Here is a 20,466-nt window from a genome sequence, read left to right as displayed (position 1 = left end):
AGCTTGCTCTCTGCCTCTGGAGGTCACACCCTGCCCCCAGGGGGGAGCTACACATATATGTTGATGCCAAACTACAAGTTTTAGTATATAATGTTTTCTTTTTAAATAGTGCAGCGCTTACCCCCGAAGGAGCGGCTTAATAATTGTTATATCCGTAATTCACGTTTACCACCCAACTCTCGTAGCCCACAGATTCAAAAGTCACAGTCCTTAATGCTTTTTCTTAATGCTTTATTCATCAACATAAACTGGGATGGGGGAAGGGTTTCCTTTGAGATGCTCTTTGGTTAATTTCTGACCTTTTCCTTGCTTCACTTGCAAAAACATACAGCATTGCGGGTGACAGCGATTCAAAACTGGATAGTTACTTTATCAGGGAATATGGAGGTAGATTTCTGACATAGAAAAAACGACAAGAGTCACTCTGAATGACCTCTCCCGCTTGGCTGAATGGAATCCCAGGGCAATGCTTAACCCAAAGTCACAGGCCACAACCACCTGTCTTGCTGACTTGCGTACCAACATCCCTCAACCTCTGAGCAGTACCTCTCCCTTAGGATTTTCACTCACTTGATCAATAGCCTGTGTGTTGCTCCTATGCAATCGATCACCCAGTTTCCTTCCGCTTTGTGGCCCGCTCCCCTCCCCGCAGGGGCGGCCAAGGACATCAGCGACTACATGCTGTAAGATGTCGTCCGTTCCTCCATGAGGACTGGTCCTTCACCCTTCTCGCAAAGGTGAAGCTCCGTTGGCTCCCCGGAGGGGAAAAACCTCCACCTCCCTCTCCTGTAACCAGGCTGGCTCTCTCGCTCCTCAGCGCAGGAATGGACACGAGACTCCCGGACACCACGTGACCCCCTTTTTATATGAGAGTCCCGAGAGTTACCAAGCAAATCAATGATTGGTCTAGACTATCACATAAACTACCTGCCACTCAAATGGCAATTGACAACAACAGGCCTGCTGTAATAGCACAAGCCTGTCTAAATTTACCTGGCATAGAAAGTTATCAAAAAGGGTCACCTACCTAAAAGTAGGTGCCCGCTACAATAATATAAAGAAATTATTCATCAATTCATTCATTTATCTATATTATCAACAACTAAATTCTAATATATGGTTAATAGACAAGTGGTTGATTGTAAGGCTAGAGCTACATGGCATTTTTTTAGCTCAAACACACTACTAAAATTGCTAGAATCAATAAATAGGATAAACAGAGTATTGGTAACTGTAAGCGCAAACACACAAGTCCATATATAACAGGAGATATAAAGGGCTGAGCAACTTAGTCCATAGGGGACAGGCTGGAAGTTAAAGGGTTAAGTGGTAACCGGTAATGTAATGGTTAAAGTAGGCTGGTAGGCTAGGCGGCTGCTGTCCTCAGAGAGCTGGCTCTGTGATGGATGAGAGAGGGGTAGAGAAGTAAGCGCCACCTGAGTGTAGTATTAACAAATGATGTTTAATGACACCAGGTAAAAACACACTTACAGGATAAAAACATATAAAAGGCTCATCTGTATAGGTATGTGGTCCTCGGTGTTCCCTCTGATCCTGTGGTGGTGACACTGCAGGGATCTGGGCTGCAGAAGGTGGATTACCAGCCGGGAGCTCCTTCTGTGGCCATCAGGAAGAGACTAGGGGCCGGCGTGGAGTGCACGTGGAGCGTGCATGACGTCACAGGTCGTCCGTCTGCTTCCGGGTTCGGTATCCAGGGGAGGGATCGTCCAGGGAGGAGAGCTAGCAGGGAGGTTGAGAGAAGGCCCCTAGTCTCTTCCTGATGGCCACAGAAGGAGCTCCCGGCTGGTAATCCACCTTCTGCAGCCCAGCATCCCTGCAGTGTCACCACCACAGGATCAGAGGGAACACCGAGGACCACATACCTATACAGATTAGCCTTTTATATGTTTTTATCCTGTAAGTGTGTTTTTACCTGGTGTCATTAAACATCATTTGTTAATACTACACTCAGGTGGCGCTTCCTTCTCTACCCCTCTCTCAATAAATAGGATATGCAATTGATGGCTAAAAGATGCAGGAAGGTATAGACAGATACAGAAATAAATAGCTTCTTATGATATACACAAGTGGCATGCAGTAGTAATTAAGCATGTGTAACTGCTACTTATTAGTATAATATAGTGTTATATTCATTATTAAATTAGAACTAGTTTTACTTCTCTTCACCTTGCATCCCTTTTCAGTAAATCAGGGCATTTGTATAAATTAAGCAAAAATGAATGTTACCTGTTCCACCACATATACTCCATATTCTCCCTGCTGCTTTTGTAGAAATGGATGCATGTAATGCAGCCACGTTTTAAGATGGGGTTCCCGGTTACGATATGGAATAATTATGGCAATTTTCTGCAGAGCCTTACAAAGCTGAGGTATCGCTCTTCCTCCAAACTGCACATATGGATTTTCTGAAATGGTATGTAAAAATGAAATGTCCTCCTCCAGATTAATTACTATAGGACCTGTAATACGATGGAGAAAAACATTTAAGTTAGTCTTAGAGTAGATCATTACATCCTGCAATGCTACATTTAATATCTGAGAATCAGAGCCGAATCACCCATAACATGACATAAACAAGTGCCTAGGGCCTGGCTGGTGCCTGCAATCCTGCTCTGAGCAGGAGATAAAAAAGGTCTAATGCCCTGTACACAGGATAGGATTTTCCGACAACAAAACCGTGGATTTTTTTCCGAAGGATGTTGGCTCAAACTTGCATACACATGGTCTTGCATACACACGGTCACACAAATGTTGTCGGAAATTCCGAACGTCAAGAACGCGGTGACATACAACATGTACGACGAGCCGAGAAAAATGAAGTTCAATAGCCAGTGTGGCTCTTCTGCTTGATTCCGAGCATGCGTGGAATTTTGTGCGTTGAAATTGTGTACACACGATCGGAATTTCCGACAGCGGATTTTGTTGTCGGAAAATTTGAGATCCAGATCCAGATTTTATTTGTCGGAAATTCCGATGGAAAATGTCCGATAGAGCCTACAACAAGCTCCCATCAAACATTTGTTGTCGGAAATTCCGACCGTGTGTACGCAGCATAACTGAGATCACTTTCCAAATTTAAAATAGAAATTAGAGATTTTAGAGTGCTCTTCTCTCAGAACTTCCAGGTTCAGAGCCATCAAAGTGCAGGCAATAGAGTTGGGTGAACAGTTCCAGCCAAGTAAAAGTTCAACCTGATCATCACCTGTTCGCCCTTTCAGCGCACACCCGAATTTGTGGGTCGCTTGGTGGGACGTTCGCCTGTCGAGTGACTCACAATGCACTGCGTGCTGCACAGTGCATTCTAAGCCCTGATTGGGAAAACCTTTACCCAATCAGGGCATAGTGAATAACTGGTTGTTAAGGAGTGGGCCGGGAAGCTGGCTGCAGAGTCCTTAGCAATGGATGAGTCATCAAATGTCAAGGGGCTTGACAGCTGAATGAAAAAAAAAAAAACATTGCCGGCAATACAAAAATGTTAAAAAAAGCCACAATTTAAAAAAATGACGTGGGGTCCCCCCAAAATCCATACCAGACCCTTATCCGAGCATGCAGTGTGAGCGCCCCCCCCCCAAGGCATACCAGGCCACATGCCCTCAACATAGGGGGGTGCTTTGGGGCGGGGGGCAGGGGGGCTCTGCCCCCCGCCCCAAAGCACCTTGCACCTTGTCCCCATGTTGATGAAACAAGGGCCTCTTCCCCACAGCCCTGGGCTGTGCTTTTGTGGATTGCTGGAAGGGGGCTTATCAGAAGCTGGAAGCCCCCTTTAAGAAGAGGTCCCCAAATCCCACCCCCCATGTGAATGAGTATGGGGTACATTTTACCCCTACCCATTCACCAAAAAAGAAGTGTAAAAAAGAAAAAAAGAAATAAGAACACAGACACAGTTTTTGACAATTCCTTTATTAAAAATAAAAAACAATGTTCCCAGATGTAGACACCCGCCCGCTGCCACCAGACCCAAAAGAAGAAAAAATAAAGCTCTAATCTAAAGGTTATGACATCAGGAGTGGAATATGAAACAAACAGGCACAAATCATCTAAATAATAGTTCACTGTTATCCTCCAAAGTAAAAAAAGTAATAATAATAATAATAATTTTTTGTAGCCTGTAAAGCATTGCAGTGTTCCCCTCTTAGCCACGTTTTTTTTAAAATTGTGACAGCTAGCAGGGGTCCCAACGGTCAGATCACGTAGGAGGTGAGGGGACCAGTCCGTTCGTAATGTGTTACATGTTTCACCCTGAATGTGGGTGTAAATATTTTAAGAAGGGTGAACTTATCCTTTAAAGTGGTTGTAAACCCTTACAACACACTTTTTGCTACAGGTAAGCCTATAATCAGGCTTACCTGTAGCTACCCTGGATATCTCCTAAACCTGAAAGGTCTTGAGGATATCCCCTGTATTTGCATGTGCCGACGTCATCGGCACATGCGCACTGAAGCAAACTGAAGAAATGGCACGTACGTGCCGTTGCTTTAGTGAGCGTGCCGTTACCGGCAGCTCCCACACGCATGTGCGGGAGCGATGTCATCGGGGCTCCGGCATTTACAGTGCCGGACCCCGCGATACCTGGAAGTAACTCCAGGAGCGATGACGGCCACCAGAGCGGTGTACGAGGACGGCTGCAGGGGCTTCGATCTCAGGTAAGTAATGCATAATGAGCTAGTATGCTATGCATACTAGCTCATTATGCCTTTGTCTTGCAGGGTTTTTTTTTTGTCCTAGGGTTTACAACCGCTTTAAACCTTGGTTAACAAGATGAATTCTTTTTTTATATACAGCGTTCCACATCAAAATATTAATTATACTACCTAAAATATTTTGTACATACATTAACTATTGCTATCTTAGGCTGCAGTCACACCCGAGTGTAGCATCCTTGAGTGTTTTTTGGGTGGTTTTTTTGCGCATTTTGCAATTTTGAGCGTTTTTTTTATTAACCAGTAGAGAAAACTATCATCTGTTGTATCATTTGTTGCTAGGTTTTTCAGATTTGCTAGCTTTTCCCTTAGCTTTTATTTCTTTTTTACTTATTATTATTAATTTATTATTATCTTTTTTCATTAGGGTAAGGGGCTAGAATTAAGGTTAGGGTTAAGAGTTGGGGTTAGGGTTAGGATTAGGGGTTAGAGTGTCCTGTACCTTGGTTGGAGGCTGAGTTGATGAGAGGACTTCCTTTGTGGCTCTGGTCAGAGCACCCCGAATGTGGTGACAGAGGTACAAGGCTCAAAAAAGTACGGGTGCCAGTAGCTTGATAGCAGGTGACTGGCACAGTCAGGGACGTAGTCAAGGTGAGACGGGGTAATACGCGGTAAGACAACAGGGTGGTCAGGAGGCGCCTACGTGTCAGTGCACACTGGATATTAGCCTGAGCTTGTCTGTGTGCTGGTACACCTGCACGAGCATTAGCTGTATGGGAATGAGCAGTAGCTGCAGAAGAATTTGCAGTAGTTGCAGAAGAATTAGCACTAGCTGTATGAGAATTAGTATTAGCTGAATTACTACTACTACTGCTCCTGCTACTGCTACTTTATGTTTTACAATTTTTAATTTGAGCAGAAAAACATGCAACAAAAAGTGCGAATGGTGCGTTTCTATGGGAATAAAGACGCTCAATCCTGCCTGATTCAAGCTACAATAAAAAACTCCAAAACTTTTTTGAGCGTGAGGCATTTAGTTTTAGGTGATTTGGAGTGGAGATGTGAACCATCCCCATAGAGAATAATTGTTTTTTTTTTTTTTCTCCTTAAGCGTTTTGGAGCTTCAAGCTTTAAAACGCTGAGGTGCGAATGGGGCCTTACTCTTGAGAATGTGTAGATTATGAAACACGTATTTCTTATTACAATGAAATAAAAACATGGTAATAATAGTATATCATGATCAAGTTGTATAGTATTATGCCTTACCCATAATATACAGTGGGGCTTGATCATGATAAGATATTATTACCATGTTTTTTTTTTTATTGTAATCATTGTATTAAGAAATATGTGTTTCATCATCTACATATACAGCAGATGAATTGAAAGGTGTCCTAATATTTTTTTTTTTCAAATTCTTTATTTTTGAATAACATATAATACATTCCACATAGAGCATTTCACTTAATCTTCATATCCTCTCTTACATCTCCATTTTATTGTAATATAACAGCATAATACATTTTCTTTTAAGTGGAACTAAATCTCATCTACCCGATAAACATACATAATTTCCCTTTTCTCTTGTCATAACCCTTGTACCAGCCCCCACCCTCAAATGCAAAAAAAAAAAAAAACCCCAGGGGATGCCCCCTCCTCATTCCCATTCGATCGCGCATAATCTACCTCTCCTGCTCTCTACTTCTATAGTCCAGGAAGGGAGACCATATCCTCCAATATTTCTCATCTTGTTCTTTCAACATCAAAGTCAAATTTTCCATTTGTTGGATTTCCGTAATCCTGACCCACCACTGTGTTTTGGTCGGAGGGACTGAACTCTTCCATAAAGCCGGTATACAGGCCTTCGCCGCCGTGAGAAGGTGTTTAAGCAAAGAATTCCTATATTTTTCCACCGACAGGGGGACATCATTTAATAGAAATGCAGCCGGATTATTCCCGAGAGACACACCTGTAATATCCTTAATCGTTTCCTCAACCATTTCCCAAAAATCCTTGATCTTCTCACACTCCCAAAATATGTGCAACATAGTATCCTCCGCTCTCATACAACGCCAGCACATATCTGAAGCCTGTAGAAATATTTTATGTAGAACAGATGGTGTTCTATACCACCTAGTGAGGATTTTATATCCTCCCTCTTGGTACCTGCTAGCAATCAATGTCTTATGTGTGGATCTTAACATTTTAACCTTCTGTCTTTGGGAGAACGTTACCCCTATCTCTCTCTCCCAGGCTTGAATAAAGTTAAGCTCCTGGGGGGCTTCTAGACTCGTTAGTACCTCGTAAAAATGTGATAGGGAGTGTCTCATACTCTCTCCATCTAAACATCTCCGTTCGAAGCAGGACAGATCCCGTACCACTGGGTAAGTTTTAATTTTCGAACGGATGAAAGCTCCTAACTGCATTGCCCTAAAATAATCTAAATCGGGTGTCACTTCTCCCTCTATCTCACCTCGTGTCATCAAGCAATTACCCCTAGAAAAGTGTATGAGCCTGTTTCTTCCCCTTTGTTTTAGTACCTCATACCTCCGATCTAGTAGGCCAGGTTGAAAGTCTGGTGAACCCAGTACCGGAGCCATAGGGCTTGGATGAGATGAAAGATTTGTCTTTTTGAAAATCATATTGATAGTGCGAATGGTTGCACCTGTCAGTGGGTGTTTTTTCGCTATTAGAGGTAGTTTTGATTTTGCTATCCATGCCAGGCCCTCCAAGGGGATTTTAACCGTTGCTTGTTCTAACTGTACGTGTGGTTTCCTCACGGAGGCGCACCATTCCACCACTCTAGCTAATTGTGAGGCTTCCTGATATCTCACTGGGTCTGGGAAGCCAATGCCTCCTTTTTCTTTTGGGAGTACTAAAATATTTCTCCTTACTCTTGCTGGCTTCCCTGCCCAAATGAACCTCAGAAACCTTGATCTGAGGTCCTTCAGGAAACACAAAGGGATCTTTATTGGCAAGGTTTGTATTTGGTAAAAGAGTCTAGGCATCACGTTCATCTTTATGATATTGGTCCTTCCAAACCAAGTAAAGATCTCCCTATTCCATCTCTTGAAGTCCTGTTTAATTTGTCTTAGCATCGGGGCATAGTTTAGTTCAAACACTCTGCTGAGCTTCTTAGGAATTTTAGTCCCCAAGTAACTTATATGGGAGTCTGACCATCTAAAATTAAATTGTGACTTTATCTGTTGTATTTCAGGTACCTTCATTTCCAACGCCATAGCTTCGGATTTAGTGTAGTTCACCTTGTAGTTTGCTAACTCCCCATAATTACTTATTTCCCTTAGAAGGGATGGAAGGGATATAATTGGGGAAGTTATAAAAAAAATCAAATCATCAGCATAGGCTGCCAGTTTATGCTCCTCTCTTTCTGTCTTGATACCATTAATATTGGGATTGGCACGTATCTTCCTTAGAAAAGGCTCCAATGTGAGAATAAAAATAATAGGCGATAAGGGGCAACCCTGGCGCGTTCCATTTCGTATCCTGAAGGGGTCTGACAATCTGTCATTTACCTTAACCCTCGCACTCGGGATTGAATAAAGGTTTGAGAACCAGCTCAGCATTCCATCACCCAATCCAATGTGCTGTAGGGTGGCCTTGAGAAAAATCCAATCAACTCTATCAAATGCTTTTTCTGCATCAGCTGAAAACAATATTAAAAGTTTCTGTCGGCTCTGTGCAATGTAAATCGCATTAATTACTCTCTGCGTGTTTTCCCTCCCCTCCCTTCCAGCAGTGAATCCCACTTGATCTGGGTGTATCAATGCGGGGATATACTCTTCTAGTCTAATCGCTAGAATCTTAGAAAAATTTTTTAAATCCACATTCAGTAATGCAATCGGCCGGTAGCTGGAACATTGAGAGGGATCCTTTCCCTCCTTCAGGATTACTGCAATATGTGCCATCAGTGTCTCACTGGGTAACATCTGTCCCTCCCGTAATGAATTAAAAGCCGCTATAAATCTTGGAGCCAGTTTCTCAGCGAAATGTTTATAATACGCCAGAGTGTACCCATCTGGGCCCGGTGCTTTCCCTGCTTTTAGAAGGTTTACTGCTCTCTTAAATCCTTCTATTGAAATTGGTACATCTAGATCTCGTACTATCTCCTCTATCAGCTTTGGCATTTCTGAGTTACATAGATAGTCCCTTATCCTCTCCCATTTACTTTTACGCCTCTGTGGGGAATGGTGGTCATCTAATTGATAAAGACCCTCATAGTACTCCTTAAAAATCTGTGCCATGTCCTGTGAGGAGTTGACCATCTCACCCCTCTGTGTCTTAATACCCAATAAGTACTTCTGTGTTGTAGCATCTTTAAGGGCAATTAGCCAACATCCTGCTTGGTTTATTCCCAAATTCACATAGTGTCCGCCTTCCCCGTTTCAATTTCGCTTTAGCCTGTTCAATGAGTAGAGAGTTCAGATCTTCCCGGAGACCACTTAATTTCTCCTCTAGTTGCTGTGTCTGAGATTTTTTATGTTTTAGCTCTACTTCCCGAATTTTTTTAAATAAAATCTCAATCTGTTCGTTGAGCTTTTTTTTCCTATGCGCCTCTAAAGATATCAAAACTCCTCTCAGCACACATTTATGTGTTTCCCAAATACAAAGTGGGGTAACTTCATCCGTATCGTTTGTCAAAAAGAAAAGGTCCAATTCCTGGCTTAGTTTTTGTTTATACTCTTTATCCTTTAACAAAGTATCATTAATCTTCCAATGCCACTCACGGCTTTCTTCCTCCCCTAAATCTAGTGTACAGTTTGTCGGGACGTGGTCCGACAAGGTAAATGAACCTATATCAGCACTCACCATTGATGTTATTACTATCTGTGATATCAAGATATAGTCAATGCGAGTGTATGACTTATGTTTTGCCGAAAAAAATGTATAATCTCTATCTTGTACATGAAGCGACCTCCAGGTATCTATCACCTGCAAGTTGCTTAGTAATTTTTTGACTCTTCGTAATTTTGTCGATGAGAGGTGTGAAGCTCCCCTGGAGGCATCTAAGAGAGGATCCAGTGTCAAATTTAAATCTCCTCCTATCACCAGAATACCTTCCTTATACTGATGTATCATTTGCAGGCAGGTTTCTAAGTAACCAACCTGGTCTTCATTCGGGAGATATAAGTTCACTAATGTAACCCTCTGCAATCCAATTAATCCCTTTACAATTAAAAGACGGCCCTCCTCTTCTGTGATTACTTTCATCTCCTTCCATGGGATCTGTTTCAAAACGATAATAGATACGCCATTGGATTTAGTGCTCAAGGATGTACTGTGATAAGCCACAGGAAATTTATGATTTACGAGTTTTGGTATTCTATCCCTTCTAAAGTGGATCTGCGTCTTTAACCTTCCCACTTCCGCAAGCAGTCTAATCCGTTTCTCCGGAATGTTCAGTCCCTTAACATTATATGAGGTGAATTTTATTCTAGTCATGTCTTTACGATCGCCTGGAAACTACGAGGAGGGGGGATCCCAAAAAAAAAAAAAAACCCTCCCCCCTATCCCTTGTACCACTAAAGGGGATAAACCAATCGGCACGAATCCTCGATGCCATTGGGAGAAAAAAAAAAAAACCCAAAGAAAAAGGGAATTTAAACCCTAAAACGCCTCCGACTTTCCTCCACTCAGAGGAGAGGCATTTATTATTGGGGGATGTCCCCGAGCACATGAAGTTTGAGCATAGGTATATCAGCAGCAGCGCGCCCAGTAAAAATAACTAAGCAAGGTTTCCACAATATTTACAGTTAGCAATCACCAGTATACCACCGTATGTCCCTCCACTTTTACAGCAAAAGAAAGAAAAGGCAATCTTATACAGTTGTATTTACATTTCCATACTTATTTGGCAATCACGATCATAATACATGGTTTACCCCCTCCCCCCTCCAGCCCCCCCAGCCCGTCCTCCATAACCAACCCACTTCCTTTCTACCCTCTACTCTTGATAAATTACACCGTGCATCTCACTCTTCCTTCCTTCCCATATCCCCCCACCCAGTCCCTTCCCCTGTGAACCCCATTCAATCCCCCCTAACACCGCCACCCAACCCCACCACCCCCAAATCCAAAAAAAAAAAAAAAATTTTTAATAGTGTGTCCTACCCCTTTTTATGACCTTATCCCACCCTAATTCATGAACAACACTAAAACATTTATTTTCCCCACACAAATTTATAAATGATTATCACTGTGCCAAAAAAAAAAAAAAAAAATTTGTGTCCTACCCCTTTTCCCCCACCCTACCTCATGAATAAAACCAAAGCATTAGTTTTTCCCACACAAGTTTGTATATGATTATCACCTTACCAACACCTTTTTTTCACCCTACTTCATGAATAACACCACAACGTTTATATATAATTATCCCCGTGTCAGCCAAAAAAAAAAAGTATTAAAAAATATAAAAAAATATAGTGTCTTACCCCTTTTTATTTATAACCTTTTTTCACCCTATTTCATGAATAACATCACAACATTTATATATAATTATCACCGTGTCAGCCCCAGAAAAAAAAAAAAAAAAGGGGGATCGCCTTACCCCTCCCCCCTACATTAATCCACACATCCCCAACCCCCACCTTCCCCCCCCCCCTACACCTATCCCCTCCCATTCCTCATGTGTGTCCCAAGAACATCGTGATAATCACCCCAAACACATCAAAAATCAACCACCCTCACAGCAAACCATAAAAAGTGAATTACACCAACAAAAAAAAAAAAAAAAATTGTGTCCTACCCCTTTTTCCCCACCCTATCTCATGAATAAACTAAAGCATTAGTTTTTCCCACACAAGTTTGAATATGATTATCACCTTACCAAAAAAAAAAAGAGCAGAGGTATCTCATATTGACAACAATTTAAATCCTATTATCCCTTATCAGGGGTTTCCTCCCCCCTTCACACCAGTATAAACAAAATCTTGAGGGAGAACCCCCTAAAAAAAAAAAAAAGAAAAAAGGATGACTGGGGGTGTATGGGAAGGGGAGTATAGAGAAAGGTGGGGAAAGAAATCAAATAATACTCCATAGAATCTGGGCTTTAAGAAAAATTCAAAAAAAATGGGAAGAAAAAAAAAGAAAAAAGAAGATCCACTTTAAAGTCTAAAGTCCAATTATTCTGCTTCCTTCTCCCAATTCCTTCTCCTCTGCCGTTTCTTCTGTTGGTTATACCCCCCCATAGTCTCAATTGAGATGTCAACCCAGTCAGGAACCTCCACTACTTCTGAACCCAGAAACTTGAATAAATCCGGTAATTGCTCTGGTACAGACAAAATAAAGGCACGTTCATCCTTTTTTATAATTAATGATAATGGGTACCCCCATCTATAGGTTGCCCCGTTTGCCCGTATTTGGTCCAGAAGTGGCCTCATTAGCCGTCTCCTTATCTTCGTCTGCCAGCTAAGGTCTGGAAACACCTGAACCTCCTGACCTGCAAATTCCAATGCGCCTTTCTGCCATACTGCTCTCATTATATCTTCCTTTACTTTGTAAAAGTGAACTCGACATAACACGTCTCTAGGAGACCCTTGTTCTGGGATGAGCCCTGCCGGACTCCTATGTACACGATCCAACTCAATATGAGTATCGGAGGGGTTCTCCAGATATTTGTTAAAAATATCGATTGCTGTCTTTCTCAAATCAGGTGTTTTTATGGTTTCTGAGATCCCTTTAATGCGCACATTGTTTCTTCTACTTCTGTTCTCAAAATCCTCAGCTTGCAACTGTAAAATTAACAATTTTTGGTGTTGTGATTTTAACTTTCTTTCCAACAGATCAATGCGGGCATCTGCCGAGGACTGCAAAGACTCACAGCTACACAATCTTTTGTCCATTAACTCTAGCTTGGCACCTACTTCGCTCATTTCCTCCTTTACAGCCGCCTATAAGTCGCTCATCAGGACTCGTATGTCCTCTTTGGTCGGTAGCGCCTGTATGAGCTTCCTAATGTCCGATTCACCACCACCAGCCACTACTATCGTCTCCCCTGTATTTAAAGAGCATACCTGGGTCTCTGTGATAGCCCTGGTCCATGGCGTGATTGGGGAGCTTACTTCAACGGCCTCTGTCAGCTCTGTGTGGATGTTCCCAGCTGACCTACTTGAGGTGGCTGGGATGGCTGATTCCTCCATGGCCGCTAGCTGTCTCTGAGCTGCCCGCACGGCTCGCTGGGAGGCAGCACCGGCCTCCACGGACATGGCTGGTTCTTTTTTTGCTGCAAGGTACTTTGTAATGAGCAGATGTCTGGATGCCTCCGTCCCTCCTGTGCCCTTCTCTCATCCACGTCCCGGCATGTATTCCTGGCGTTCCTGGCATCTCTCACTCAGCCCGTTCACGATCTCCTGCTCGGACGCGCCACTGCGATGCACCGCCCCTCACTCCATCATGCTCAAGCCACGCCCCCCGGCGTCAGCGTCTAAAAGGTGTCCTAATATTTTAAAGTTGTTAATTGTAATAAAATCTATGAGGTTTGAATTATTTTGTCTTATAGAAGGGTCTATAGAAGAATTCTGCCTATGTTGTACTTCCAAGGGTGCCAACCCTTGGATTCACACAAGGAAACATAAGCCCTCCAGACTCTATAATATATGTTTCTGGAAGCTGGATTCCGTGCATTAACTAAGGTAGAGACAACTGACCAGGAAAGCCCACGTTTCTTTAGAATGTGGGTTTCAATAGCCAAGCCGTTAAATTTAGAGTTTGTAAGGTAGGATGGAATATCGGCCCCTGTGAGAGTAGGTCTGGCCTTAGTGGAAGGAACCATGGATCCCCCACTGCCATCTTTACAATTTCTGCATACCAGGACCTTCTGGGCCATGCTGGGGCTACAAGAATTACCGGCTTTCTTTCCAGCTTGATCCTGCAAAGAAGTTGTGGCAGCAACTGAACAGGGGGGAATGCATAAATCAGTGAGAACTGATCCCACGGGGTCACCAACGCATCTATTCCGCATGCGAGTGGATCCTTCGTCCTGCACACAAAGTTGACCAACTTCATGTTGAACCTGGATGCCAGAAGATCTACATCTGGAGTCCCCCATTTCTGGCAAACAGCCCAAAAAATGTCGGGGTGGAGACCATTCCCCCAGGAGCAACTGCTGGTGGCTCAAGAAGTCCGCCTGCCAATTTTCTACTCCCGGAATTAAAACTGCTGATAGGCATGGAACATTCCTTTCTGCCAAGTTTCTCTGTGCTGTGAGACTCTTGGTGCCCCCTTGGTGTTTGATGTATGCCACAGGTGTGGATCCTAACAGCACAACCCCGTAACCTGAATGTCCAGGCCTTCAGAGCCAAATTCACTGCCCGAATCTCTAGGATGTTGATGGGCAAGGTCCTTTCAATCTTGACCACTGTCCCTGGACAGTTGTCTTTTCTAGCACTGCTCCCCAACCTGAAAGGCTGGCATCTGTAGTTACCACCTTCCAGATAACAGGTCTGAAGGATTTTCCTTTCAGCAGATTCTGGGTTACCAACCACCAACTGAGGCTCTGGGACACCCTTGGGGACAGCCGCATTGGAAAGTCTAAAGCTTGAACAGTTTTGTTCCAAGCGGACAGGATACTGTTTTGCAACAGTCTCAAATGGGACTGGGCATAGGGAACCACTTCGAATGAAGCCACTCAGGGGCATTGCTAGGTCTGCAAAAGATCTTGGGGCTAGAGCCCATAGCAGCGGTCACCAACCTGGGGGGTAAGCAATTTTTCGCAAAGGAAGGCTGGTGTTGGTGTTTCAATCATCATGGCACCATGGTTGATATGGTGTCAGGGTGATCGAAGCGTATTGTTTCTATTGTTACGTTGTAATATATAATGAAGGGGTTCAACTCACCATAATGCAGAAACAGTGGCAGCCCTGGGCGTGTCACTTGCCATGTCACCTGCCACCATTTGCAGATTGTCACTTGCCACCATTTGCAGATTGTCACTTGCCACATCACTTGCCACCATTTGCAGATTGTCACTTGCCACATCACTTGCCACTATTTGCAGATTGTCACTTGCAACCATTTGCAGATTGTCACTTGCCACATCACTTGCAACCATTTGCAGATTGTCACTTGCCACGTCTCCTGCCACCATTTGCAGATTGTCACTTGCCATGTCACCTGCCGCCATTTGCAGATTCTCACTTGTCACATCGCTTGTCACCATTTGCAGATTGTCACTTGCCACATCACTTGCCACCATTTGCAGATTGTCACTTGCCACGTCACCTGCCACCATTTGCAGATTGTCACTTGCCACGTCACCTGCCACCATTTGCAGATTGTCACTTGCCACGTCACCTGCCACCATTTGCAGATTGTCACTTGCCACGTCACCTGCCACCATTTGCAGATTGTCACTTGCCACGTCACTTGCCAATTGTCACTTGCCACGTCACTAGCCACGTCACTTGCCACCATTAGCAGATTGTCACTTGCCACGTCACTTGCCACCATTAGCAGATTGTCACTTGCCACATCACTTGCCACCATTAGCAGACTGTCACTTTCCACCATTAGCAGATTGTCACTTGCCATGCCAGCCAGTGCCACCAAATGTGCATTGTCGCTGCATTGGTGGCAGGCTGGCAACACTGGCCCATTTAGTGAGGGCAGGAGAGCGTAGATGCAGGGCGTAAAGTGATGAGATGATGTAATCTCTCTGCTCCTCGCTGCACCTCAGACATTTAAAAGACCCTGCGCTGTGAAGCAGGAAGAGCGCTGATGTGTGGCAGGCAGTGAGAGATGATGTCATCCCTCTTCTCCCCACTGCACATCGCTCCCATGTTGAAGTGGCCTGGCTCTGAGGGCAGAAGAGTGGTGACGGGCGGGCGGAGAGAGATGACCCACTCATCTCTCCTCCACCTCCAATGCCGCCCACCGCAGCTGTGACCCGCCCGCTCTTCTCTCCTCCACCTCCAATGCCGCCCGCTGCAGCCGCGACCCACCCGCTCTTCTCTCCTCCACCTCCAATGCCGCCCGCCGCAGCCGCGACCCACCTGCTCGTCTCTCCTCCACCTTCAATGCCGCAGCCGCAACCCGCTGAGACTCAGGGCTATGGGCTCCACAATCGGGGCTCCAGCCTCGATAGCCACACCCTGGCGACGCCTATGAAGCCACCATCTTTCCTAACAACCTCATGCAAAGGCGAATGGAGGGATCTTTTTTCGACCTGACCATCTGCACCAGCAATCTTATGGCGTTGATCTTTGCCTGAGGCAAGAACACCTTTTTCTGGGCTGTGTCTATGATCAGACCCATCTACTCCAGCCTTTTTAACGATTTTAAGGAAGACTTCTCAAGGTTGAGAATCCAACCCAGATTTTCCAGGTATGAGTTTCCACGCTTTGCTCCAAACGGGCCACTGACTGGTCTATTAGCAATAGATCATCTAGGTATGCCAAGACTGTTATGCCTGTTATGCCCTGTCCCCTTAACCTGGCTAAAGGTGGAGCCAGAACTTTTGTAAACACCCGGGGTGTTGTAGCTAGCCCGAAGGGCAAGGCTACAAATTGAACATTATGCTGTTCTACCTCAAACCGCAGAAACCTTTGGTGAGCGGGAAATATAGGGACATGCAGATATGCATCCCTGATGTCGATAGATGCCAGAAGTTCTCCTCCTTGTAGGATAGAAAACATCGACCTGATTGACTCTATGCGGATCTTCAGGAACTGATTTAGATTCTTTAGATTTAGAATGGGTCTGACATGTCCATTCGGTTTTGGTACCGTAAAAAGGTTTGAATAAAACCCCAAACCTTGCTCTTCTGTGAGGATTTGTATGATCATCCCCTGAGCCAGTAATCGGTCTAGTGCCCAAAACAGAGATTGCTTTTTCCCTGGATCTTTGGAAATGTTTGACCTCAGAAAACGAGACAGTGGAAATTCCCGAAATTCCAGTTTGTACCCTAGAGTTACCGTGGAGATGACCCATCTGTCCTGAATTTCCTCTTGCCAGACTTCTGAGAACTGCAGAAGTCTCCCCCCCCACCCTGGCGAGCGGGGGCGCCCCTTCATAATGAGGCTTTAGAATTCTGCTTTGCAGGTTTCTGCCCCCAGGACTTCTTTTGTGCCTGGGGCTAACCCTGAGGCTTTCCTCTAGACTCTGACAGATTGCGAATGCCCCTGGCGCAGGAGAAAGAGCCTGCTTAAATGAAGGGCATTTATTTCTTCTCTTGACTGGCAAAAGAGTACATTTCGCACTTGAAATTTTTTGGATGTATTTGTCCAAATCATCCCCAAATAGCCAATCCCCATGAAAAGGAAAACCACCCAGGAGCCTTTTGCATGGTGCCTCGGCTGACCAATTTTTTAACCACAGGATCCTACGCATGTGTAATAGCACAAGCTCAAGGCGGGACACCTGGTGAATAGAATCTTTAATGGCATCTATGGCAAAACATAATGCTCTTGGTAGTTCGGCCAAATCCCGGGCTTGCTGTACAGGAACCTCCTTAAGGGCCTGTCTAAACTGGTCCTTTAGGGATTGACAGATGCCTATTGCAGCGACTGTAGGCTGAGTAACTGCACCTGCCAAAGAAAAAGAGGATTTTAACAGGAATTCCAACCATTTATCTGTTGGACCCTTAAGCATTTGTGCATTGTCTACTGGACAAGTTAGACTTTTATTCACACTGGAAATACCAGCGTCAACTACTGGTACATTCCATCTTTTGGTGTATTTCTCCTCCATAGGATAGAGTATTGTTTGCTTATCCGGGTGATCCTATTCAGCATAAATTAGCTGTTCTAGTAATGCATGGACAGGAAACGCATGCAAAGGCTGTGAAGGTTTTAAGGAACCCAAAAAAGAAACAGAACTTTCAGCTGACTCCGTTAGGGGTAGCTTGAAAGTGGAATGAACCATTTCTGTAAGAGACTGTACCAGCAATTTCTCAGATTGCGAGGCTGAAAAGGGTTCATCCACCGTTGTCGTGGGTGCTACGTCCCACACACGGCGCTGCGCCTAGGCCCCACCCCCTCCGCTATACACCCGCCCCCCCTTTCGTTTGGATTATAAAATGTTCCCACGCACGGGCAGCCTTCGGGTCCTGCAGACCCATCACAAGGGGGTGAGGGAGGCAGAGCCCAACAATGACGCTGAGCAAGGGGAAACTTTTAGAGCCAAAAAACAGGACCTCCACACCCCCTGTGGGGGGAGGGATATGCAATGGGAGCAACAACATCTGTTGAAATCCCTAACCCTTTCGGTCCCTCCAAGGGGGAGAAATGCAGATCTCTTACCTCCATGAGGAATCCCCGCTGTGACAAGCTGCTGCTGAATCCATACACAGACTGACACTGAGCTGAAGTGAAGACAACGAATTAAAGGTATGTGCATTTCCTCCCTCTAGTGGAGATTTAAGGCATGACAACATTTTTCCCAAGGAAGAAAAAAACATAGGTGGACTTTTCAAGGTTCCTAAGCTTCTTCCCTTACCTTATCCTCGCCACAGGATACTGCTGAAGACAGGCAGATCCAAACTTCACCCATCACGGCGGGCTGCGTTAGCAAACCTTCAAGGACCAGGTCCCTTTTTATCGGGGTTCCACTCCCTTGGACCTGTTTAGCACCCCGCCAGGAAAAACTTTAAGTAATGTGAGCATGACCAAAGCCCTGTGTTCCGGGGTCCAGCCCTGCAAAGACCTGCAAAGAGAGGCGTTACAGGCAAAACCTCGTTCTTCCTATACAAGGCAAGGGTACCATCTACTTTGGCCTCAGTGGCACTTTGGATGGATCCGATCTGTGGAGGCTGTTTAAATCCTAGCAAGGTTATCTCCAGCAGAGCTCTTCAGAGCACATCTTCACTCGTGACCAACACCTTAGACACTGGTGAAAAAACTGAGGTACTCCTGGTAGGAGGAGGGTTTATAAGGAGAGTGAACTTCCTGTATTGGGTGTGCCAGTGTCCATCACCTGAAGGTGCCTATATACCCATATAGTTACTACTATGGCTCTGTGTCCCGTGATGTACCATAAATAAATCTCTAATCTTGTTTCCCGGGCACTACATTGTGGCCTCATCATACAGACTGTCTCCCCAAGCCGTTGCTTACAAAATAAAGAAAGCTTGCAGGGAAAATGTCATTTTGCAGGGAAAATGTCTAATGGCTTCATAAACGTAATTATTGCTGCAGCAGCTTTTATACACAGTACAGATGTGTCACTTTACAGGTGGACTAAGGGGACCTCCCAGGCACTATATTGAAAGTCATTTTTCATTTTTATACTTTCACTTTAAGCATAAATAAATTACTGCACATTTAAAAATTAAGTTTCTTACAAACTTTTTTTTCATTAATACATGTCCCCCGGGGCAGTACCCAGACCCCCATAAGCATTGTATGCCCAATTACTTGCATATAAGCTTTCAAAATGGGCACTTTTAATTTTCCACGTTCGGGTCCCATAGACTTCAATGGGGTTCATTATTTGGTTCCGAACTTTCCTGATGTTCGAAAGTTCTGGTGTGGACCGAACAGGGGGTTGTTCGGCCCATCCCCAATGTTAATATAAATCAAATTATTTGCATACTCCAGTGAAACATGCTTCTTTATTTGTATTATTATTTACAGTATCTCACAGAAGTGAGTACATCCCTCACATTTTTGTAAATATTTTATTATATCTTTTCATGTGACAACACTGAAGAAATTACACTTTCCTACAATGTAAAGTAGTGAGTGTACAGCTTGTATAACAGTGTAAATTTGCTGTCCCCTCAAAATAACTCAACACACAGCCATTAATGTCTAAGCCGCTCACAACAAAAGTGAGCACACCCCTAAGTGAAAATGTCCAAATTGGGCCCAATTAGCCATTTTCCCTCCCTGGTGTCATGTGACTCGTTAGTGTTACAAGGTCTCAGGTGTGTTAAATTTGATGTTATCGCTCTCACCCTCTCATACTGGTCACTGAAAGTTCCACATGGCACCTCATGGCAAAGAACTCTCTGAGGATCTGAAAAAAAAGAATTGTTGCTCTACATAAAGATGACCTAGGCTATAAAAAGTTTGCCAAGACCCTGAAACTAAGCTGCAGCACGGTGGCCAAGACCATACAGTGGTTTAACAGGATAGGTTCCACTCAGAACAGGCCTCGCTAGGGTAGACCAAGAAGGTTGAGTGCATGTGCTCAGTGTCATATCCATAGGTTGTCTTTGGGAAATAGACGTATGAGTGCTGTCAATGCTCAGACGTACGCCGCACACTGCATCAAATTGGTCTGCATGGCTGTCATCCCAGAAGGAAGCCTCTTCTATAGATGATGCACAAGAAAGTCCGCACACAGTTTGCTGAAGACAAGCAGACTAAGGACGTGGTTTACTGGAACCATGTCCTGTGCTCTGATGAGACCAAGATAAACTTATTTGGTTCAGATGTCAAGCGTGTGTGGCAGCAACCAGGTGAGGAGTACAAAGACAAGTGTGTCTTGCCTATAGTCAAGCATGGTGGTGGGAGTGTCATGGTCCAGGGCTGCATGAGTATTTGAACACGCGAACACAATTAAAGTCTATGGGACACGAACGTGAAAAATCAAAAGTGCTAATTTTAAAGGTTTATATGCAAGTTATTGCCATTAAAAGTGTTTGAGGACCGGGGTCCTGCCCCAGGAAACATATATCAGTGCAGAAAAAAAAGTTTTAAAAACGGACGTTTTTTTCGGGAGCAGTGATTTTAATAATGCTTAAAGTGAAACAATAACATTGAAATATTCCTTTAAATATCATGCCCTGGGGGGTGTCTATAGTACACCTGTAAAGTGACACAGTTTTCCTGTGTTTAGAAAAATACCA

The 20,466-nt window shown here is 44.3% G+C and overlaps 1 protein-coding gene across 3 annotated transcripts in view; it reads right to left on the bottom strand.

Annotated features, from left to right (window-relative positions):
* The window catches only part of LOC141108078 (beta-1,4-galactosyltransferase 1-like), a 524,736-nt gene that overhangs the window by 381,769 nt on the left and 122,501 nt on the right, over positions 1-20,466 (bottom strand). For all 3 annotated transcript variants that reach the window (XM_073599317.1, XM_073599307.1, XM_073599325.1), the window contains one exon: positions 2,248-2,480. In XM_073599317.1, the coding sequence (XP_073455418.1) occupies positions 2,248-2,480 (233 nt within the window). The remainder of the gene's footprint in view (positions 1-2,247; positions 2,481-20,466) is intronic.

The sequence above is a fragment of the Aquarana catesbeiana genome, linkage group LG01 (assembly GCF_042186555.1).
Source record: "Aquarana catesbeiana isolate 2022-GZ linkage group LG01, ASM4218655v1, whole genome shotgun sequence".
Taxonomy (NCBI): Eukaryota; Metazoa; Chordata; class Amphibia; order Anura; family Ranidae; genus Aquarana; species Aquarana catesbeiana.
Note: the sequence above shows the minus strand (reverse complement) of the source record. Positions and strands in the feature narration are given on the sequence as shown.